The sequence below is a fragment of the Clytia hemisphaerica genome, unplaced genomic scaffold (assembly GCF_902728285.1).
Source record: "Clytia hemisphaerica strain Z4C2 unplaced genomic scaffold, Clytia hemisphaerica genome assembly, whole genome shotgun sequence".
Taxonomy (NCBI): Eukaryota; Metazoa; Cnidaria; class Hydrozoa; order Leptothecata; family Clytiidae; genus Clytia; species Clytia hemisphaerica.
Window position 1 is genome coordinate 306,175 of NW_027103562.1, and position 24,648 is coordinate 330,822.

General features: G+C 36.3%; 1 protein-coding gene and 2 long non-coding RNA genes across 3 annotated transcripts; all 3 read right to left on the reverse strand.

Annotated features, from left to right (window-relative positions):
* Positions 1-3,065: 3,065 nt before the first annotated feature.
* Positions 3,066-3,566, reverse strand: LOC136800586 (uncharacterized). Its single transcript, XR_010845727.1, has 3 exons — positions 3,500-3,566; positions 3,270-3,386; positions 3,066-3,107 (listed from the first exon to the last, which is right to left on the reverse strand). It is a non-coding gene; the product is annotated as an uncharacterized lncRNA (long non-coding RNA).
* An 11,988-nt stretch (positions 3,567-15,554) lies between these two features.
* LOC136800609 (uncharacterized) lies at positions 15,555-16,182 on the reverse strand. The gene is made up of 3 exons (XR_010845736.1): positions 16,068-16,182; positions 15,847-15,909; positions 15,555-15,706 (listed from the first exon to the last, which is right to left on the reverse strand). It is a non-coding gene; the product is annotated as an uncharacterized lncRNA (long non-coding RNA).
* Positions 16,183-17,139: 957 nt separating this feature from the next.
* On the reverse strand, positions 17,140-20,048 carry LOC136800779 (uncharacterized). The gene is made up of 3 exons (XM_067057435.1): positions 19,753-20,048; positions 19,419-19,552; positions 17,140-17,517 (listed from the first exon to the last, which is right to left on the reverse strand). The coding sequence occupies exons 1-3, from the start codon at positions 20,036-20,038 to the stop codon at positions 17,140-17,142; spliced, it is 798 nt and encodes a 265-aa protein (XP_066913536.1). The 5' UTR covers positions 20,039-20,048.
* Between the last annotated feature and the right edge of the window lie 4,600 nt (positions 20,049-24,648).

Sequence of the window (24,648 nt, forward strand, 5' to 3'; positions counted from 1 at the left end):
GAGTTGGACTTGTGCCGTGAAAAGCATATGCCGCTGGATACTTTAGCAATCGATCACTTGTTGAACAAGGTTAGTTCTAAAGACACTTGGGTCTTCCCTGTTTTTCACCATCTGAGAGTCTTTACCTACCATTTTACGAGAGGTATATTTCTCCAGCAATCATCGAAAATCGAGACACAGTTTTGATACCAATGTGTAATGGTATCCATTTCAATGGGTTTATCGTGGATGTCAAGCATCGGCATATAATATTGGTCGACTCATTTTGCTGGAAAGAAGGGAAAACGACCACAGCCTTACGCTTGGGAGAAATTCTTTTCGGGGGAGTGAACGTTTCATTCAGCTGTTTCTATAAATGTCAGAAAGAAATTAACGGCTCAAACAGTTGCGGCGCTTGGCTGGTGGCTGGCATGTCGGCTTACGTCAATGGACAGACAAAAATAAAAGATTGCGACCATGCATTCAGTATTTGCTATGGTTTGATTACCAAGACTGTACCAAATAAACAAATGAGAAAAATTGATCCCAACAGTTTTCCTCTTTAAGTCGTTGGTCACTCTCAATTACATTTAGTTATCAACAAACATTATTAACATTAACAAAAATCTTTTGTAAACCTTTTTTTTTTTTTGAGATAATTCTCTTAATGAGTCTAGCATATCTAGTACATATATTTGTCAAGTTGAAAGAGTTGAATAAAAACCAGATCTAAAATCCTCAGGTCACTTTTGACATTGTTTTTTGTTTGGAATATTGTTAGGGGTCCTTTTACTGCCCGTTATTATTGCTCCTTCGGTAACTGACGTGTGTCAGTTCCATAAGCTTAGGTTCCATTTTAAATGACTCCTTTCATGGTTACACTTTTTATTTAATGACTTTTTTTGACTGGTTGTCCCCTTTTAAATGACTCCTTTGACTGGTTGTCCCCTTTTAAATGACTGAATTGACTGGTTGTCCCCTTTGAAATGACTTTTTTGACTGGTTGTCCCCTTTGAAATGACTTTTTTGACTGGTTGTCCCCTTTTAAATGACTGAATTGACTGGTTGTCCCCTTTTAAATGACTCAGTTGACTGGTTGTCCCCTTTTAAACGACTTTTTAAATGACTTAATTGAGTGATTGTCACCTCCATTGACTCCTTTTGCCAAAAAGCGATTCAATTTGCCTGGAAGTGACTGGTTTTGACTGGTTTTGACTGGTTTTGACTGTTTGTCCCCTTTTAAATGACTTTTTTGACTGGTTGTCCCCTTTTAAATGACTGAATTGACTGGTTGTCCCCTTTTAAATGACTTTTTTGCCAAAAAGCGATTCAATTTGCCTGGAAGTGACTGGTTTTGACTGATTTTGACTGATTTTGACTGGTTTTGACTGGTTTTGACTGTTTGTCCCCTTTTAAATGACTTTTTTGACTGGTTGTCCCCTTTTAAATGACTGAATTGACTGGTTGTCCCCTTTTAAATGACTTTTTTGACTGGTTGTCCCCTTTTAAATGACTCTTTTGACTGGTTGTCCCCTTTTAAACGACTTTTTAAATGACTTAATTGAGTGATTGTCACCTCCATTGACTCCTTTTGCCAAAAAGCGATTCAGTTTGCCTGGAAGTGACTGATTTTGACTGATTTTGACTGGTTTCGACTGGTTTTGACTGGTTTTGACTGGTTTTGACTGGTTTTGACTGGTTTTGGCTGGTTGTGCAAAATGATAATGCCCAAAAAGAAAACGAATGCAAGAAGATTTTTTGTACCATCCTCAACTCATTGAAAGTTGAATTAAATCTTTTCATGTTTTCATTTCGTAACTTTTTCTAGCACGAACTTAACCTAAATTAAATTATAAACTACAAGTTCTAGACCTCCGCAAACACAACCCGTAGACGTTATATTGAAGACAAGTAGAAACAAAATTCAAAGTGAAATGCATTCTAAAACGCAACAACTTCTTCCCCACTGAAAATCCACAAAACGCAATTGTACTCAAAGATTCTGTTAGAAATCTCCCCGAAACTGAAATAAAATGTAAAATTAAATCGAATGGAGTTTTAAAATTGAAAAAGTTAAAAATTAGATACAAAACAATGAACAATTAAATTGATCCAAACGCAACGGGTAATTGAGCGATGCCACGACGTGCTCATCTTTTATTTCTTGTCGTTTACAACGTTTCAGCAGAGTTGCAAAGGTCTTCGTAAATCGACTGACGTTGACGATCTGAACAAAGTAAAGAGCAAAATTAGTTCTTCTTAAATTTCTCAAATTCAATTATATAATTACATCACTAACTAGGGAGTAAGTAAGAAGACGGAGGCAATCAGACATTTCAAACTTGTTGGTTTGATTCTTTGGAAATTCAAAAAATAAATCAAATTCATAATAACTAACCTGGCGTAGACAGTTGCAGCAAAGGCGTTGCTGGGTTGATTTTTGTTAGTGGACAGTTCGTTGTTGATGACGTTTTTGCTAGAAAAATTAAATCAGAAAAAAAGAGGTCAATATCTCTAATTTTCATTCACCACAAGTAAATTACTTGCAAAAAAGATGCCTCAAATACAATGAACCTTCTAAAGATAAACACCATTTAAAAGAATAATCCCACTTACCAGGTGTTAACATTTGGAACATATTGTTGACTTGATTCGTCACGATAGATGTGATGGATCTCCTTTCTAAGAAAAAAAGTGCTTAGTAATTAGAGCAACATGCTGGATTGGCAGTAAAACGAGGAGAAAACGTTATCGAATCCCATTTGATTAATTTGGAATAAACTGCTTACCAATATCAGAAGACAGGTGGTTGTTTTTCGATTTCTCTGGTAATGTTGCCATCCTTGTAATTTTTGGCGTTTTTACGTCAGAAAAGTTATCTTCACTTCGACGCTTATGATTATGAGGTTCTGGGAAGAAAAAAGATAGACATTGTTTACACTGGAGGATTGGGAGTATCCAAAAATTATGATATCAATCAGGGAGGGAAAAGGAAAAATTTAATCGCTAAGATAATCGATAAGTATACGTACCAGCTACTTGGGTTTCATCTGAGTTTTCATCATCACTTGAAACGATCTGCATTTTTGATTTGTTTCGCTTTGACTTTTCGAAATGGATATCTGGGGCTGGAAAGAAGTAAACGTCATATTTTACATGTGAAGATTATCAATAGAATAGAGAGGAAACGTATAATTTACAGTACACAATTTTGTTTTCCATAAGTGCTCGAGCGTTTTAAAAAATTAAAATATGCAAGGAGTAAGGGGATACTAAATGAAATATCTTACAATCGGTGTCCACGTCTTCGTCAGTACCAAATTTGGCTCTCAATTCGGCCGCTATTCGTTCCTTATCTCGAGCTTTGAAACAATCATAATCTTCATCACACGAGAAGAAGTCATCATCTAAAAGTGTCAAGCAAAAAGCCATCAAATGAGGAAAATCCAAATTGAAAACAGATCAGCCCATTTGAAAAATCAGCATACCTCAGGTAAAATAAGAAAGAAAAACTGCTTACCTGCGGTAAAAGAAGTGTAGCTAGTAGTTGGAACTGGCGTCGATTCGGCAAGCAAGTTGCTTGGAGAACTGGTGAACTTGGGAACATCTTGATCTTGAAAAAAAGCAAAACGAAGAAATTTAAATTAATCTGAGTATAGAGCTTTCGACCAGGATTCAACTTTTATGTTCCATTCATGTGCAAGTACAAAAAAGCAGAATTGTTGGCGCCTGAACCACATTAACCTAAAAGTTTTCTTTGGCTTATTATCCTAATTGAAAATGAAGGAAAGTAGAGAAATGAGACAACCAAGACTTACAATTTAACAAAGAAGCAGGGCTTGCTGTTGGTGTAAAAGGCGTGACCGGAGTCCTGATTGGACTAAAAGCAATGACGTCAATGACGGATGATGGGCTTTGAGCTTCTTCTTGACCTTCAAATTAAACCGTATACGATTATTAAAGAGAAATGATGATTTCTTGAGAAAACCAAACGAGAACCAGAATAACAAAATTTTCCTCTACTATACATAATATCTAAGACCAGATAAAAAAAAACAATGGCATTCTACTCACTTGTTTCAACAATAGGGTTGATATCACCATCGCAAAGGTCAATCCCCGTTAATTCGTTCTGCTTAAAGTTTACAATTTTCTGCGATTCTTCTTCTTCTTCAACATCAATTGGTAGACGAGCGTTGGCATCTTCACTGGTTGGTAGCTCATAAAATAATTCTTCTTCAGTGAGGAGGTGACGATGAGCGTTGATCATGTCCGTCATCCACATTAGACACTCAAAGGCGTTTTTCAAGATCCACGCCGGTGCAGCTGCTTGTTTGTTGACTAACTTTTTCGTTTGAAAATCAGCCAACCTGCATCGCATGGCATCTTCATCATCCCCAAAGTGAGGCATCTTTTGACAGGTGATGTAAATGCCAGCATTCATTTTGCTCATTCTTGGCTTCTCATGTTTCACTGCCTGTGAGAAGTAGCCACCTTGGAGGATCGTTTTCATCTGGTCGGGCGCCATGGTTTCGTAGACCCATTCGTCAATAAAGAGCAGTTCGGTTCGCTCCGTGATCATGCTTGCTCCAAAATTTTTCTCCTTGCTTAGCACAGCGATCTTTGACGGATGTATCAACCCAAACAAAACATTACCCCATGATGTTTTCCCAGAGTTGTTGTCACCTAACAAAAGAACATGACAAGATTAAAGACTCATGATGATACATGATGATATTAGGTCACGGGTCATACTTTTATTTATGTTGATATAAGGCCATATAATCATCCAAGTCACAATTATCGAAGTGTATGAGGAAAAAAATAATAGAAGATAATTACGTACCAACAGTTGTTAATCTTGGTACTTTGTGGGGGAACTGGTGACATAACATACACTGGTACATTCTTTTCAGGAACTGCACCTTCTCTCTCAGCTCAGGGAAGCTGTTGTTTACGGATTCAGCAAAGAAACCACCGTCACATACGGTTCCTCTTCTGAAATTGCTGTAAGTTCTGGGGCTAACTTTCCCAAAGTCCTCAGCAGTGAAAGGGCACTCTACAAATTGCCGTGAAGAGAGTTTGAAGAACCAGCCTTCAGCGATCTCGATGTAGTCGTAATCAAACTCAATGACGGGAAGTACCTGGAAACAGAGAGAAAAGGTTTTTTGAGCTTGTACTTTTTAGTATACCTTATTCAAATTAAATTTAGGTACGAACATTTTTTATTAAAAGAAATTTCAAATTGCAGAATAGACGTAATGGTTTACCTGGATATGTTTTGAGGACATAAAAGATTCCAAATTTTTCTTGTCTCTCATGATGAATTCACCTCGCTCTTGATTGTTGCACATTTGGTGAACGTATGCCTCGACACTCTTGTAAAATTTAAATGCGTACGTTGCTACAAAAGGAACGAAAACAAATAAGGGAGTTAGAAATGACATCCAAGAATTGTGAAAATAAAGACTAGAGCTGTTTTAGAAAAAGTCTTTTCGTAAAAAAAAGTTTGGTAAGTTACAATTTCAGTTCATAGCTGCATTCAAGATAAGGATAGTGAATTTTAATCTACCTTCTTTAACTTTTCTGTAGACGCTCCCATCATGGATGCGATGATCCAGCTTCACCATCAACTCTTTCACCCAGCTCATGGTTCTTCCAAACTGGGTTTCGCGATCTTCTTCTATTGGTTCATCCGTTACGTCGTGTCCACGTAAACTAAGGTTGTGCTGGAACTTCTTTCTTGTCAGCATCTTAGAAGCCATTTCTATTGGTTTATCAATGCGAGCTTGGCAGGACGTCAAATGAACAAATTCGTAGTTCTGTGGTACCATCTCTTTAATCATGTTGTTTTTGTGGTCCTGAAGAACAAAATAATATTTCAATTTATTAAATTTGCCAAAGAAAGTGATAGCCCGCCGAGATTCAAAAGCTGCACCAACTATCATATTCTGAACTGAAACACTTTAACGTAAATAAATACTATTACCTTGACAGCTTGCTTTAATTTGGCGAATATCAACTCATTCTTTTCCATTGCGTTCTTGCTTCTTGTTTTTAATTTGTTAACGTCAAGCTCCAAGTCTTCTTGATCATACATCAGTTGGAATACTTTTTCTTCTGTTATTTGTCTCGATTGATGAGCCACAATAAAGTACGCAACACCACAATTGTACCCATCAGCTTTCACTTTTGTGCATGTCGCCGTGCCACAAGAGATAAAGAATTTCACTCCATTCAGACTTTTCAATGCTTGGTCTAGTTTTGTTTGAATTTTCTTAATGTCAACATTCATGCCTGGTGTTGGATGCAATGCTCTGCATACGATTACCTGGTAGGTATCAGAAATCTATAAAGCAACAGAACATAACAAGGAAAAAATTGGCATTTTTATAGGTCATTACACAGACTAGAAAATAAAAAAAAATATAGAACCCCGGTATCATTCTCTATAGGTCATAACACAGACTACATTAATTGAGTTATCAGTGTCTAGATACAAAGGGTGTGGCAAAAACCTAGGAACAACTCAGACTTAGCCCTACTTTCCCAGAAATTACAGTTGTGTTGAAGTATTTAAAAGATATTCACATAATTGGTTATTCAAAACAATAGAGATGACGCGTTCTTTAGAAAAACATAATAAAAGTCTTTGTTTGAATAGTTAACGAACAATCGAATGACAAAAATTCTTGTAAAATGTTCATCTTGACCCAAAAATTAAATCCTCAAGGTTTTAAAAGAACGAAGTATCCTACTAATGAAAAATTCTAAGTCCGAAAGGTCATTACACAGACTAGTAAAAAAATATAATACCCCTGTCTCATTTTCATAGGTCATTACACAGACTATAATCGATTGAGTTTTATCTAGAAATCCTACGGCTTTACGGCGTACTGGCATTTTCAAGCAAAAAAGACGGCTTATATGGCTGATTAGCACATGGCTTATCAGCCAGGTACGGCAGGTACGGCTCAGCTCAAATCTCAAGATAAAAAGGGCGTGGCAGGACCTAGGAACAACTCAGACTACACCCTACTTTCCCAGAAATTAAGTCTTTAAAAGGTTAGAAAAGAACGAAGTATCATACTATTGAAAATCTCTCAGTCCGAAAGGTCATTACACAGACTAGTAAAAAAATATAATACCCCTGTCTCATTTTCATAGGTCATTACACAGACTATAATCGATTGAGTTTTATCTAGAAATCCTACGGCTTTACGGCCTACTGGCATTTTCAAGCAAAAAAGACGGCTTATATGGCTGATTAGCACATGGCTTATCAGCCAGGTACGGCTCAGCTCAAATCTCAAGATAAAAAGGGCGTGGCAGGACCTAGGAACAACTCAGACTACACCCTACTTTCCCAGAAATTAAGTCTTTAAAAGGTTAGAAGAGAACGAAATATCATACTATGGAAAAATTCTAAGTCCGAAAGGTCATTACACAGACTAGTAAAAAAATATAATACCCCTGTCTCATTTTCATAGGTCATTCCACAGACTATAATCGATTGAGTTTTATCTAGAAATCCTACGGCTTTACGGCCTACTGGCATTTTCAAGCAAAAAAGACGGCTTATATGGCTGATTAGCACATGGCTTATCAGCCATGAACGGCTCAGCTCAAATTTCAAAATAAAAAGGGTGTGGTAAAACCTAGGAACTCAGACTACACCCTACTTTCCCAGAAATTAAGTCTTTAAAAGGTTAAAAAAGAACGAAGTATCATACTATTGAAAAATTCTAAGTCCGAAAGGTCATTACACAGACTAGTAAAAAAATATAATACCCCTGTCTCATTTTCATAGGTCATTACACAGACTATAATCGATTGAGTTTTATCTAGAAATCCTACGGCTTTACGGCCTACTGGCATTTTCAAGCAAAAAAGACGGCTTATATGGCTGATTAGCACATGGCTTATCAGCCATGAACGGCTCAGCTCAAATCGCAAGATAAAAAGGGTGTGGTAGGACCTAGGAACAACTCAGACTACACCCTACTTTCCCAGAAATTAAGTCTTTAAAAGGTTAAAAAAGAACGAAGTATCATACTATTGAAAAATTCTAAGTCTGAAAGGTCATTACACAGACTAGTAAAAAAATATAATACCCCTGTCTCATTTTCATAGGTCATAACACAGACTATAATCGATTGAGTTTTATCTAGAAATCCTACGGCTTTACGGCCTACTGGCATTTTCAAGCAAAAAAGACGGCTTATATGGCTGATTAGCACATGGCTTATCAGCCATGAACGCTCAGCTCAAATGTCAAGATAAAAAGGGTGTGGTAGGACCTAGGAACAACTCAGACTACACCCTACTTTGCCAGAAATTAAGTCCCTAAAAGGTTGTACTTCAAAAAAATTTGAAAGATCTTGTTTTAAAAGAGACTAAAAAGCAATCAATTTTCCAAAAATTTAGAGCACATATTTTTAGACTGCGGAGAGCATTGGTTAGGTTGTAAAATTTAAATAAAGTTTTTTGCCGAACTATAAGCTTATGGAGGATGGATACATTCTTGGAAATCGTTTTATCAGAAGCTCTTTTTTGAATTTTAATAAATGAGTAGTGAAGGCATAGTCGGTAAACTTAACCAAGCATGTTAATTTTTATTTTTCATACATGTTTCGATTTAATAATCATCATCAGTGTTTTTAGTTCTAAAAATAGATAAATAAAAATTATATCATGTGTCACAAATAAATAGTGTATATACAGAATCAGTCACAAGTATAAAAATCAGCTTTTCAAAGTTTTTTGAATATTTAAAACCCCCCTCAAACGTTCGTTCCATAGATATTCCCTTTCAGACAATGTATATTTCCCCCTTGAGTGAATGCTTTCCAGATATTGGACAGCAAAGTCAGTTTTTTCTTTTCCAACACTACATACTTTTGAGTGTTCTAACACTGCTGAAGTTCTCGATTGTTGGAAATGTTCTTTAAAACGCTGGTTGAAATAGGTGGTGGTTTTCCCAATGTACATAGATAAACACGAACATGAGATACAGTAGATACCACAATCAGTACAAGTTAGACGTGCGTTAATGGGGTAGCTCCTGCCATTAGTTGGGGACTCAACGTGGGTGTTTTCATTTCGAATTTCATTAGAACAGATATCACAACGACGAGAACATGGCTTAGGAAAATGACTTTGTACATTGTTGTGAAAAAGAAGATTACCAATTGAAGACCCTGTTGATTTAACAATGTCTAATTTTACTTTATGATGGTTTAGAGTTCTGTTGATTTGGGTGAATTTTAAGTCATAAAGTTTCAAAATAAGATTTTTAATTTTTTTTCTTCAAAACTTTCGGCGTGAAGTGTTTTTAAGACGGTTTCCAAAAACTACCCGGATTCAAATATCTAGCATTAGTTTGTTTGAGAAAAAAGTATCCTCGCTTCTTTCAAGCAAAATAATCCCATGCCACGTGAAAAAAAAGAAAAGATATTCTTACCAATTGCAGGATTGTTCGTCGGAGGGCATTGGCCACCGTTTGGTTATCAAGTTGTTTTCGAGGTTGCATCATCAAATCAATTAAAAAAATTCCAATTAAATCAATTACGAATACCGCGATCAGATGTTTAAAAAAATTATCACGTTTACGAAACTTTCAACGATCTCTCTCTGTTTTCTTCTGCGCTCACAATTCTGTCTTTTATCAGATTGTTAAGACGTATGAGGAACCGTATTTTCATCTACGGTTTTTTACGTTTCATAATAATTCTGTTCCCTTTGTTCAAGTCGAAATCAACTGTATTTTTTAATTTCCCAAATGTATATCTGCCATTTTTAAGGATGGGAACACATTTAACGGTACAAGGCGTCTCAAAGGAGATTGTAGTATATTTGCTTAGGTATTCAATTAAGTTGTTACAAACGTTCCTTTCTGTGTTTCATTTAAGGACTTTTTGATTCCTTTTTCACTAGAAATCGAAAGAAAATAAACGGTCCTTTGAGAGCATCTAATGAGGTCGTTTTCGTTCCTGTCGAAATTATTGTCATTTATAAGAAAATCTTTGAATAAGCGTATTTTACCTAACGTGACTCCGTTTATTTTGGATGAGCATTTTACTGACCAAAAAGGGGACGAATTAGGACTGTTTTGAAATATGTTCTTCAAAAAAACTGTATTACATCTCTTCACACCCTGGATATTGTCAGAGTCTCATTTTAAAAGCTTGATTGCTTGAGAAAATTAGGGGGTTTTAGTGGGCTTTGTAGTTCCCATTTATTTATAAGAAATTTCCCATCGAGTACCTCCGTTTTAAAGAGCTGAGATTAGTAATTTCAGCTGCATATTTTGAAGTTTCAAGGGGGTGTCTATATTGAGAGAGTCTTTTCGTTCTTATGATTTTATTTGGAGGAAAGACTGGGGGTACAAACGACTGACCCGTTTACTGGATAGAGATTGGTTGATATGTAAATTTTGTTAAATTATGCTAATTCATATTCAGAATTTATATATGATAGGATGTCCCCGGATTTTCTTTGTTTTGAATACAAATCAGGGTGCTTTTGCTACTTTTTACAAGTTTATGCAATTTTTTTTTTCGAATGAGTGAATTCGGTCGAGATTGGTTTTATTTGTATATTGTGCGTGGAAAAGGAATGCCAAAGAAACTTTTATCAAAGAAAATTTGGAAAGACGCTGTAGGAGCTGCTTCTAAACCAAAACGCTTGAGTTTGGTTCCAGATAGAGAGTTTATTTAATTGTCTGTAAAGAGTTGTGACAGCGATCGTACCAAACAAAACGAGGTGGTTGCAGGAAGCATGTTTATCAGAGGCATGGGTGGTATTATTTTTTTGACGAAAAGCCAAATGTAGAGGATGTTTTACCGAAGCAGGTTGTGACATCTACAACCCTAAAAAGAACGAAGCGGAGTAGGACTAAGGATATACATCTTTCAATCGAGACTGTTCATTTGACATTTCTTTTAAATCCTGGCTGTGTAGTGCCGTCGGTGGCTCTAAAAGCTATAAACAGTCAAGCCAAGTTAGTTGCAGAGTTTTAAAGTTTTTAAAATTTTGCTGTCAAGATTGCTACCCTGAGTGGGACATACCACTAACCATCGTAGATTATTGTGTCGGTTCAATTTCTTCTATCTCAGACTTTATTGAATACTTAAAAAAGGATTGGTGTGTTGGCTATGCTGGTTTAATAGGATATATGAACTCCTTGTCGCATGTTCTAGATTTTAGGAGAATGAACAGCACAGCACTTAACGAAACATATGTGGTATCAGAGATTTATTTACGTGTTAAAAAAACGCTTGCTCGAAAAATGCGATGTGAGTGGAACATTTTGCTCAGTGTTGATTACTTGTCTAAGATAGATTGCTGGGCAAGCCTAGAAGATATGCAATCAGTTATTCCTCATCATGCCGAAAGATTTACTCAAATTTTACTTAGTACCTCAACTAAGGACTTTCGTCCATCGTCACACGATTTGTCATTTTGTACTGGGTTTCTCACTGCAGTTCTGTTCCTTATGGTAAAAGCTACTAGACCTATGACTTTTCAATATCTGACTGTAGAAATGATTGAAAATGTTGACCAAAATGGAATGATCGACCAAACAGTGTTCAAAACTATGGAAAAATACGGATTCGACACCTTAATTTTTACAAAACAAGTCTTAGATATTGTCAATGGATACATCAAATGTATTAGATCAAGAATGAATCCGACATGTGACTATCTTCTAATTACTAGGAACGGAACACAACTTTCACGTCTAAGTGACGTCTTTGGAAGGTTAGTTTTTCAAGCTATTGGAAAGTACATAAATCCAACTAGATATCGACAGATTATTGAAACGGAAAGCGCAGCGAAATTGACAGTCGAAGAGCAGCATGTTTCTCTCTCAGACCAAAAACATACCTCGTTTGTTGCGCGAGTCCACTACCAAAAACTTCAATCTAGAGATGTTGCATCGAAAGAAAGGGAAACAAGTAATGGAAAATTAACCGATGAGACTCCATCAAGAAATGCTCTATCAAAAATTACAGAAATTTGGATACATCGACTCTTCAAGCCCCGCACTTTAATATCACACAATCAGACTCTGTAACACAAAGCAATCGAATCAAAACAAAAGGTCAACGCCAGAAAAAAGTAGCATTTTCTTCGACAGAAGATAAATTTTTGAAATTAGGAATTCAGAAATATGGGTGTGCATGGTCAAAGATTCTGGCTGATCCTGAATTCTCATTTCATTCGTCAAGACAGGGTGCAACATTATGTCGTAGGGCACAGACTTGTAAATTTACTTAAAAATGTATTTTTTAAATCGTGTTTTTCATTTTGAAAATTTCATTGATAATGCTTGAAATAATTTTGAATGTTTCAATTTTAAATCTTCCCTTCTATGCCAGTTTATTAAATATTTTGATATGTTTAGTTGGAAAAATTTAAAATCTCTTATTCAAAGACCGTCAAAATTGCAAAATTAGAGCTGTAAAAAAATTTCAAACTAATTTAAGTATTTCCAATAGAGGTCAATACCATTTTTTTTTAAAGTGAAGACCGTTCTATAAACCATTACACCATGTTACTTCCTCTCTCTATAAGGTAAGAGTACCATAACTTTCCCCGATTTCTTGTGTACCGGTAGTTTTCCAATTCGGGTTATATTTCTGGACCTGTTAAAAGGACCACTGAAGATGGAAATATTACACACTTTACTTGTCCTTTCCGAGAAAATGGCAGATGCACAAAAGAGGAAAGAGGAGGAAATGCTAAAGCAAAATTGTACCTGTTTTAGCCAATCAACTATGGTCAGGCTGTATGGACCAAAGCCAAAAGGTGATTTTTTCTTACAAGCTCAGCTCGTTTTCAATTTCGTCCTTTTTTATGTCTTAAAGGTTAAGTTTTGGACATAACATGACTCTCGTGTTTTATTTTTTTATTTTCAGAGCCCGACGTCATTGTGATATCTTCGGATGAAGAACGAAAAAGTGGAGAAGAGGAGAAAATATTGAAAAGGAAAACCAAAAGGACTAGTGTGACAGTGGAGGTGGAAGATTTTATAGTAAGGAAAAAGAAAAAGAAAAAGTCAAAATAAAAAGAATGTTTCTTGATTATTAAAACCCAATCCAAAATGTTTCAAAAACCGAAGACCATTCTGTAGACCAGTAGACCATGGGTAGCCCGGTGATTTTATGAGAGTTTCTATTGGAAGACCGTAAGACCGTCAAATTTGAGATTCCAGAGTCAAAGGGATGGTAAAAATCATCAAAATTTCAAAGTCCTAACTCAAATTCCATTTATATCTTTTTGAAAATGAAGACCATTCTGTAGACCAGTAGACCAGGGGTAGCCCGGTGATTTATGAGAGTTCTATTGGAAAGACCGTAAGACCGTCAAATTTGAGATTACAGAGTCAAAGGGAAGATAAAAAAATCATCAAAAGTTTCAAAGCTAACTCAAATTCATTTATCTTTTGAAAATGAAGACCATTCTGTAGACCAGTAGACCAGGGGTAGCCCGGTGATTTTATGAGAGTTTCTATTGGAAGACCGTAAGACCGTCAAATTTGAGATTACAGAGTCAAAGGGAAGATAAAAAATCATCAAAAGTTTCAAAGTCCTAACTCAAATTCCATTTATACTCTTTTGAAAATGAAGACCATTCTGTAGACCAGTAGACCAGGGGTAGCCCGGTGATTTTATGAGAGTTTCTATTGGAAGACCGTAAGACCGTCAAATTTGAGATTCCAGAGTCAAAGGGAAGGTAAAAAGCATCAAAAGTTTCAAAGCCCTAACTCAAATTCCATTTATACTCTTTTGAAAATGAAGACCATTCTGTAGACCAGTAGACCAGGGGTAGCCCGCTGATTTTATGAGAGTTTCTATTGGAAGACCATAAGACCGTCGAATTTGAGATTACAGAGTCAAAGGGAAGATAAAAAATCATCAAAAGTTTCAAAGTCCTAACTCAAATTCCATTTATACTCTTTTGAAAATGAAGACCATTCTGTAGACCAGTAGACCAGGGGTAGCCCGGTGATTTTATGAGAGTTTCTATTGGAAGACCGTAAGACCGTCAAATTTGAGATTACAGAGTCAAAGGGAAGGTAAAAAATCATCAAAAGTTTCAAAGTCCTAACTCAAATTCCATTTATACTCTTTTGAAAATGAAGACCATTCTGTAGACCAGTAGACCAGGGGTAGCCCGGTGATTTTATGAGAGTTTCTATTGGAAGACCGTAAGACCGTCAAATTTGAGATTCCAGAGTCAAAGGGAAGGTAAAAAGTCATCAAAAGTTTCAAAGTCCTAACTCAAATTCCATTATACTCTTTGAAATGAAATGAAGACCATTCTGTAGACCAGTAGACCAGGGTAGCCCGGTGATTTTATGAGAGTTTCTATTGGAAGACCGTAAGACCGTCAAATTTGAGATTACAGAGTCAAAGGGAAGGATAAAAAATCATCAAAAGTTTCAAAGTCCTAACTCAAATTCCATTTATACTCTTTTGAAAATGAAGACCATTCTGTAGACCAGTAGACCAGGGGTAGCCCGGTGATTTTATGAGAGTTTCTATTGGAAGACCGTAAGACCGTCAAATTTGAGATTACAGAGTCAAAGGAAGATAAAAAATCATCAAAAGTTTCAAAGTCCTAACTCAAATTCCATTTATACTCTTTTGAAAATGAAGACCATTCTGTAGACCAGTAGACCAGGGGTAGCCGGTGATTTGATTTTATGAGAGTTTCTATTGGAAAGACCGTAAGACCGTCAAATTGAGATTACAGAGTCAAAGGGAAGATAAAAAATCATCAAAAGTTTCAAAGTCCTAACTCAAATTCCATTTATACTCTTTTGAAATGAAGACCATTCTGTAGACCAGTAGACCAGGGGTAGCCCGGTGATTTTATGAGAGTTTCTATTGGAAGACCCGTAAGACCGTCAAATTTGAGATTACAGAGTCAAAGGGAAGATAAAAAATCATCAAAGTTCAAAGCCCTAACTCAAATTCCATTTATACTCTTTTGAAAATGAAGACCATTCTGTAGACCAGTAGACCAGGGGTAGCCCGGTGATTTTATGAGAGTTTCTATTGGAAGACCGTAAGACCGTCGAATTAAGATTACAGAGTCAAAGGGAGGTAAAAAATCATCAAAAGTTTCAAAGTCCTAACTCAAATTCCATTTAACTCTTTTGAAAATGAGACCATTCTGTAGACCAGTAGACCAGGGGTAGCCCGGTGATTTTATGAGAGTTTCTATTGGAAGACCGTAAGACCGTCAAATTTAAGATTCCAGAGTCGAAGGGAAGGTAAAAAAGCATCAAAAGACAAGAAAAGCTTTTTTTTCTAGCACTATTTCAGTAAAAATTACTTAAATTTCAAAACTTTTGAGCATTTGGTGTGGTGATCCGAATGTTGAGTTCATCTCTAATTTCCTTTATTTTCCTCATACACGATGGATATCTCCGGAAAAACCCACGGAAATCAAAACTCATTCTCGGCTTACTTAGAACCAGAAAGGCTGCATCTTCAAATGGATTTGCTATGGTTGGTGGTCTTGGTGATTTTAAGGATGCAACGTACTGAACGGAACAAAGAATGTGCGACAGGATCATGCAAACGTTTGAACCCAAGATTGTTGAACAGATAGTGCTTTACGCATTGCCAGTATTCGAGCTGGTTGACGTCCTCGATCTTGAAGCGTTTACACGATTTGATGAAGTCTTTACGCTTGATGGGGCTTTCTACCACTGAAAAAGGGAAAAACCTTTTGTCACTTATTTAAACCACAAGTTGTTATGCTTTGATTTTAGGCTGATAAAAGATCTTTCGCTGGCTCAGGCAACTGGTAAAGAAAATGCAAAAAAAAATAGAACAAGTATTCTCTTACCATTCAATGTAGTACCCATATTGTTTGCTTTTTCAGACGTACTTGGTGATGCCATGACGTCACCTGATCAAAATGAAAAGAAGAGAACCTTTAAATCAAAACTCATGCACAATAAAAATGAGTTGATTCTTTAGCCAAATAAACAAAATCACCATAAACCTGGTAGTTAAGGGTAAAAATGTTGGTATTAATGACCGTACAAGAAAAATTAATGTGCTCACCATTTTGAAGATCTGAAACACGTTCAACAAGGCTGTTCAGAAGATCTTTGATTGTAGCCGTCTCTGGTTCTTCTGTTGGAACTGGACTTCCGATCCATCTGTGACGGGCTCGTTTCCGAGGAGGTTTATATCGGAGTCTTGTTCGGTAGATGACGAAATGAAACCAATGAGTGCGTCACTGTCAACTTTATCTAAGAAGAGGAAAGAATAGACGCTATTAAATTTGGCAAGGCTAAAGTATGCAAAACCATTCGCGGATCAATGGTCAATTAGATACTTATAAATAAAAGGGAGCCAATCCTTACCATTCGTTTTCAAAGTGATAGACTTTGACATGTCCACATCACTTTCATTATCCACGTCAGGTTGTTTTGATTGATCTGAAGAAGAAAAAAAGTACTTTAAGTTTCATCTTATAGCTTTAGTAGTTCCCTTTGCGAATAGAATCTTCTCCCAGGATATTGAAAGTTTGTCAAAATACCAATACAAAATAAAAAGAAAGGTAGAAAATGTAATTACCGTCATCGCATGGTTGTTCAATTCGAAAAATGTCATATCCAGTCAATGGTTGGGCAAGTTCAACGGACTTATCTTTGTCGACAACGCACTTTTGAATAGCATCAAGTTTCTTTTCGTCTATCTTGTCCATCAGCATGGTGTTTGCACATCTTACGTCTTTAGGTAAAGTGTAAGAAAGATCATCTTCGTCCAAGACGTCGAGGTTTGAATTGATTAGGTTTACTAAGTATGTTAGGCAGTTCATCGCATTAGACTTAATCCAAGATGGTGCAGAGGGGTCTATATTTTCAAGTGGTCGGGTATGAAACATTGCCAATCTCCTTTCCACAGCCTCTTGTTCTTTACCAAATTTTGGCATCGCATTACATGTCAAGAAGACACCAGCTTCCATCTTTCTCATCTTTGGTGACTTGAACTTGATGGCTTGAGGAAACCGGCCATTTTGGAACAGCATTTTGCAATGTCTGGGGTGTCATCTCACGCGTCCATTCATCAACATAAAGCAGCTCTGTATCATCGGTTATCATGGACAGACCAAACGTGGTTTCCTTTGTCAAAATGGAGATTTTCTTCGGGTATTAATGCGGAAAAGAAGTTCATAATTGACGTTTTGCCTGAGTCGATTTTTCCAATTAGTGTTAGCTTTCTTGTCTTGTCTGGTAGCTGGAAGCAAAGTAGGCATTGGTAAATTCTGTGGGCCAATTTGACTTGGTCTTCTAACCTTGGAAAACCAATGCTCGATTGCTGAAGCCATGAAACCTCCGTGGCAATTCGTCCGATAGGGATCAAAATCGTGAAAGCTGCGTGGACTTATGACGCCAAACTCGTCATCGGTAAAGGGGCAACTGACGTATGCTCGACTTGAAAGTTTTAGATATGTATTGTTCTTCACCTCGATGAAATCGTAGTCGATCTTGATTTTAGGAAAGAGCTGAAAAAGAAAATTGGAAAAATTAGTATGTTTTCAATCCGTCTCAAGTCCATAAAAAAGTCTAGAATTGACGGCCTACGGTCTTCAGTACAAATGCTCATAAATGAGACGGCCTACGGCGGTCTAACGGTCTATGAAATGGACTACTACAGTTGAGCTACTTTTCAAAGAATTCTAAAAACAGTCATAGATGAAAATAACCAAAAGAACACCTTTTGAAAGTCTAAAATTGACGGCCTACGGTCTTCAGTACAAATGCTCATAAATGAGACGGCCTACTGGCGGTCTAACGGTCTATGAAATGGACTACCACAGTTGAACTACTTTTCAAAGAATTCTAAAAACAGTCATAGATGAAAATAACCAAAAGAACACCTTTTGAAAGTCTAAAATTGACGGCCTACGGTCTTCCAGTACAAATGCTCATAAATGAGACGGCCTACTGGCGGTCTAATGGTCTATGAAATGGACTACTTTTCAAAGAATTCTAAAAACAGTCATAGATGAAAATAACGAAAAGAACACCTTTTGAAAGTCTAAAATTGACGGCCTACGGTCTTCCAGTACAAATGCTCATAAATGAGACGGCCTACTGGCGGTCTAACGGTCTATGAAATGGACTACTACAGTTGAGCTACTTTTCAAAGAATTCTAAAAACAGTCATAGATGAAAATAACAAAAGAACACCTTTTGAAAGTCTAAATTGACGGCCTACGGTCTCCAGTACAAATGCTCATAAATGAGACGGCCTACTGGCGGTCTAACGGTCTATGAAATGGACTACCACAGTTGAACTACTTTTCAAAGAATTCTAAAAACAGTCATAGATGAAAATAACCAAAAGAACACCTTTTGAAAGTCTAAAATTGACGGCCTACGGTTCCCAGTACAAATGCTCATAATGAGACGGCCTACTGGCGGTCTAACGGTCTATGAATGGACTACCACAGTTGAGCTACTTTTCAAAGAATTCTAAAAACAGTCATAGATGAAAATAACGAAAAGAACACCTTTTGAAAGTCTAAAATTGACGGCCTACGGTCTTCCAGTACAAATGCTCATAAATGAGACGGCCTACTGGCGGTCTAACGGTCTATGAAATGGACTACTACAGTTGAGCTACTTTTCAAAGAATTCTAAAAACAGTCATAGATGAAAATAACCAAAAGAACACCTTTTGAAAGTCTAAAATTGACGGCCTACGGTCTTCCAGTACAAATGCTCATAAATGAGACGGCCTACTGGCGGTCTAACGGTCTATGAAATGGACTACCACAGTTGAACTACTTTTCAAAGAATTCTAAAAACAGTCATAGATGAAAATAACGAAAAGAACACCTTTTGAAAGTCTAAAATTGACGGCCTACGGTCTTCCAGTACAAATGCTCATAAATGAGACGGCCTACGGCGGTCTAACGGTCTATGAAATGGACTACACAGTTGAGCTACTTTTCAAAGAATTCTAAAAACAGTCATAGATGAAAATAACGAAAAGAACACCTTTTGAAAGTCTAAAATTGACGGCCTACGGTCTGCCAGTACAAATGCTCATAAATGAGACGGCCTACTGGCGGTCTAACGGTCTATGAAATGGACTACTAACAGTTGAGCTACTTTTCAAAGAATTCTAAAAACAGTCATAGATGAAAATAACCAAAAGAACACCTTTTGAAAGTCTAAAATTGACGGCCTACGGTCTGCCAGTACAAATGCTCAAATGAGACGGCCTACTGGCGGTAAACGGTCTATGAAATGGACTACCACAGTTGAACTTTTCAATTTATAAACTTAAAAATGAAAGAAAAAATCTGATGGTCATGTTGTAAAAGATTACGAGTTAACGAATTCAAGCCTTAAATTTTTAGTAGACTAACCATTTTATCAAAATTAAAGTACTTACTTCAGTATGAATGCTAGACATATGCTTCAAAAGATTTGCATTGTTTGCCAATACTAATTCCTTCAGTCCTGCGTTCGTTTGTACTTTGCATAGAAATTCTTCAGGATCGCAAAGAAGTTTGAATGTGAATTTTGCTGTCGGTGAAGAAAAAAAGGAAAAGCTGTAAAAATGTAGATTTTTCCACTTTACAAAGTTCAAATTTTTTTAAATCAATAGGAAACTCAAACAGTTTAATATCAAGAAAAACGTTATGTTGAAATTATTCAATTACTCCTAAAAATTTACGAAATTCACAGCCATGAAACAATTTCAAAGTGCCTAATAATTAAGTTACCTTCTTCAGGTTTGAAATAAACCATGCCACGGTACAATCGATAGTTAAGCTTCTTCATCAATTCAGATATTTTGTCTGCCGCCTTCGATAGGTTTGATGATGGCGGTGCCTCAGGAAGATCCTCGTCTAATGTCCCCATACCGTCATAAATATGGACAAGTTTAGATTTTGTCAGATTTTTGCTGGCGTTGGAAAATGATTCTGCAATCCGGATATCACAGCAGTGAAGACGACACACTTCCTGACGTTGGGCACGAACAGTCTCGTCAACCATATCACAAGGCATTGTAGGATTAGCTTTTCAAAGCAGTGGAACAGGCTGTCATGTATGAGTGTTTGGATGCATTTGCTATTGTGATCCTAAAACAAGGCAAAAAAATTATTAAAAATATCAAAAATTCGGTTCTAATTCCTTGCTAAAAGTTTTAGGTCTGCCGCTGAAATATAAAATTTGTAAATTTGAGTTAACGGAAATAATAGATGAAATTTTTCTCACTTTAACAGTTTGTTGCAGCATTCTGAATATTGACTCTCTATCATTGGTAGAAGATTTGGTCACCATCGGCTTATTTTCAAATTTGGTGTCGGTAGCGTTATGAAATCCCTGAAAAATTTCATGTTCCTGGATGATAGATTTTCATAACAGATGAAAAAAATTGATACAAGCACGGAAGGGATCTTGTGGTCTTGTTTCTCCACGCTTTTTCGGGTTGGATTGAGTTCCAGAGACGCACGAAATGAAGAATTTTATTTTCATATTTGCTAGCAGTTCATCAAGAATGAAACGGACATTACAAATGGATAGTTTATCCTCGTCTGCGAAAATGGCACGACGTGCTAGAACACCATCGGTTTTTTTTATCTAAATTAAAAAAAGTAAGAAGTTATTGCAAAGTTAAGTTTAAATTTGTAGAAGAGAACTTAGCATAAAAAACGCAGCATAATTTGTTTTAAATTTTGAAACATTCCTTCACGTCAACCCAATTTCTTGCACAGAAATCACTTGGAAGTCTACCATTTAAGACAAAGTTTTTCCATAAGTTACATTTCTCGGAATTTTAATTGAAATATAAAATATTCATATCTTACCAAAGGCATGATGTTACTCTGTAAGGAATCAATAATTGCCCTAGAATTCAGCTGTCTTGACGGGTGTGATGACATCTTGAAAATTGCAAAAAATTCTTCTGCACATAAAAATCCAATCTGTATTCTACACTGTTTAATACAAATTGTGTATCTCTTGCGGAACACAAAAAATTGCTACCGTTATATACGTTTTCGAATAAAAGAGTTCCTTTTTCCCTTGAGGAAGGTCTCTTTAATTTAAAGTTGAAAAAATTTGAGGGTACCATTTATCCTTTTGGGAACAATTTTTTCGGAACTCACAATACCTTTTGAAAATATTTAGCAATCTATTGTTTCCAACATTGAAAGGAACACAGTGATTCATTATGATTGAACAAAGGGGAACACATAGTTGTGCATTGGTATGTTGAACAAGCAATTACAAGGACACTCAGTGATCCTTTTGGGATGTCCCAGTCAGTTCCTTTGCAAAGGATAATTATCAAGGGTAAAATTTTATAATTTTCAGAACGTTTTTTATTTTGATGAGCAATTTACAGACTTCAGATGGGAATGTTTTTTTCTGCAGTTTTTTAACGACTGCTGTCACAGAAAACTCTTGTAGGATGGAGTTCACTGCTATCAAGCTTTTCCTTTGTGTAGTTTTAATGATTACATAATTTTGATGTATAGGAGCGTGACATCATGTCATCATTTTATAAACATGCTATTGGGTAATTTCTTCCTATTCTGCTATCCCAAAAAAGGATAACTGATTATCTTTTAATGCCAATCCGTTTTGTTTTGATTGAATTTCCACTATAAATTGTCTGATAAGAAAAAGGATCGCCCAAGACAGACAAAAAGTGCAATGAAATAGAGAAATTTCGGCCTGTCCAGGAGGACAGAGGATATGAACCACCTATTGCAAAAGTAAGTGAACAATTGATGCCAGGAAAATTATTTTCCAAAAAGATATGGAAAAATGCTATGGGGGCAAGTTCGAAAGCAAAGAGGCTAAATCTCAAAGAAGAATCGGATGGACTTTTTTATTGCCCAGTTCCTAATTGTGACAGTTTTTCTTTTACAACAAAAAGAGGGTGCAGAAAACACGTTTTCACCAGGCATGGATGGTACTACTTTTTTGAAGTGAGACCAGACCCAAAGGTTGTTTTGCCAGAACTTTCAACACGAAATGAAAAACCAAATAAATCTAGGAGGAGTAGAACGAACGATATGCCGATGTTTTCTAAGGAGTGTAATTTTGATAAAAAATTCAAACTTTGGCTTTGCAGTCCTGGTGGAGGCATGAAAAGCTATGGCCAGGCTGGGCAAATTAGTTGTCGCGTTTTGAAATTTCTGAAATTTTGCTGTCAGGACTGCTGTTCGAGTTGGGATGTTCCATTTACTGTGGTAGATTTTTGTTTGGGGAACCTAAAGGCTATATCAGACTTTATCGAATACCTTAAGACTCAATGGGGAGTAGGTTACGCTGGAATAATCGGATACATGCATTCCTTGTCTCACGTTCTAGACTACCGTAGACTTGAAAAAGGAGATACACAAATGACATTTTTGGCGTCCGAAATTTATATCAATCGGGTCAAACTTTCATTGACAAAAAAGATGCGATCGGAATGGAATGTTTTGTTAAGTGCAGAATATTTATCAAAAATGAACTGTTGGGCTACTCTCGATGAAATGCAAAAAGTGGTACCATATCATGCCAAAAAGTTTTCTCAAGTTCTACTGAACGCCACGGATGACTCCCTTTCCGTTCCTTCGCACGACTTAGCATTTTGTACGTCATTTTTGACGGCTATTTTTTTCATCGCCGTTAAAGCTACTAGACCAATGACGTTTCAATTTTTAACAGTAGAAATGGTGCAAAATATTGATGAGAGTGGAATGATAGATCAAACTGTTTTTAAGACTCAAGAAAAGTATGGTTTTGATACATTAATCTTTTCTTCTGAAATCAAAGATATTGTTTCCAAGTACATCAAATACATTCGTTCAAGGCTAAATCCTAAATGCAATTACGTTTTAGTCACTCGCAACGGTACACAACTAACAAGAATCGGTGATGTTTTCGGCAGAGTAGTCTTCCAAGCAATAGGGAAGTATATCAACCCGACACGGTACCGCCAAATTATTGAAACGAAAAGCGCCGAAACCCTTAGCATCCAGGATCAGCAAAATTTGTCAGAGGATCAAAAACACACTTCGCTCGTAGCCAAAATTCACTATCAAAAACTTCAATCGCGAGACGTTGCTCTGAAAGGAAAGAACTCCATGAACAAACTAAGAGATGAACAGCCTTCTCTTACTGCAATGGGGAAGATTTGTGAGAGCATCTCAAATCGATCACCGTTGAATAGAGAAAACCAAGCAACTTCTACATCAGATTCTAGTATTGGTACGTTCGAAATCGTTAAATCTTGGCCGAACTTTACTTTGAATATCAACAATTCTAGCAGTACTGGCATGAAGAGCCCCACCCAAGATGAAAAACCGCTTTCAGCAAAAGTAAAACCAGCTACCTGTGCGACAATAGAATCTTCGGTCATTGAGAAGAAACAGAAAATTCAAAAACTAACGAGGAAGAAAAAGGTTTCTTTTTCTTCCATGGAAGATGACTTTTTACGAAAAGGTTTTGAAAAATATGGTTCTGCTTGGACGTCTATTTTATCTGACCAAGACTACAAATTTCATCCTTCAAGGCAGGTGGCTACCCTTTATTGCAGGGCAAAGAAGCTTAATATTATCTGAGTGATGAATTTTAAGACATTGGCAATCCCATTGTTTGAATTCTAAAATATTACGTTAATTTGAAATTAAACTTGGAAAATTTTAATTTTGATTAAATTTCTATTATTATTTTCCAGGAAAGTCGTGTTACATCTTAAACGATGATTCCAATAAATCAAATCAAAGAAATACACCCAACATGGATTAAATTATCGATTTTTAACTTTAACCTTCTTAATCGCATTCTAGTTTTCGCCTTCCTAAAATGCTACTAATGTAATTCAACTTTTTGATCTAAGTGCAAAATCTATTCTGGAAGCGAGCCGTCAATATGTTTTAAGCTGGTATTTAATCCGAGTATTAAACCGTATATTTTGTCTGAAAGGGTTGTTAAACCGTTAAGCCGTGATTTATGTCACTTGGACCACCTGATAAGGTACTTTCGATTTCAGACTTTTCAATTTCAACTTAGAATTCTTCGTTCTTTATAAGCACTATGTTGATATTTTTTTATTAGAATTGATTTTTGGGACGTTTTAAGCCGTCAATATGTTTTAAGCTGGCTTTTAATCCGAGTATTAAACCGTATATTTTGCCTGAAAGGGTTGTTAAACCGTTAAGCCGTGATTTGTGTCACCCAGACCACCTGATAAGGTACTTTCGATTTCAGACTTTTCACTTTCAACTTAGAATTCTTCGTTCTTTATAAGCACTATGTTGATATTTTTTTATTAGAATTGATTTTTGGAAGTCTTAAGCCGTCAATATGTTTTAAGCTGGTATTTAATCCGAGTATTAAACCGTATATTTTGCCTGAAAGGGTTGTTAAACCGTTAAGCCGTGATTTGTGTCACCCACAGACCACCTGATAAGGTACTTTCGATTTCAGACTTTTCACTTTCAACTTAGAATTCTTCGTTCTTTATAAGCACTATGTTGATATTTTTTTATTAGAATTGATTTTTGGAAGTCTTAAGCCGTCAATATGTTTTAAGCTGGTATTTAATCCGAGTATTAAACCGTATATTTTGCCTGAAAGGGTTGTTAAACCGTTAAGCCGTGATTTATGTCACCCAG

Coding starts and splice junctions, on each gene's coding strand:
- LOC136800779 (XM_067057435.1), bottom strand. CDS start 20,038: ATGCCTTGTGATATGGTTGACGAGACTGTTCGTGCCCAACGTCAGGAA. Junction 19,553..19,752: donor TTATTTCAAACCTGAAGAAG/GTAACTTAATTA, acceptor CTTCACCGACAG/CAAAATTCACATTCAAACTT. Junction 17,518..19,418: donor TGTCTAGCATTCATACTGAA/GTAAGTACTTTA, acceptor TTTCTTTTTCAG/CTCTTTCCTAAAATCAAGAT.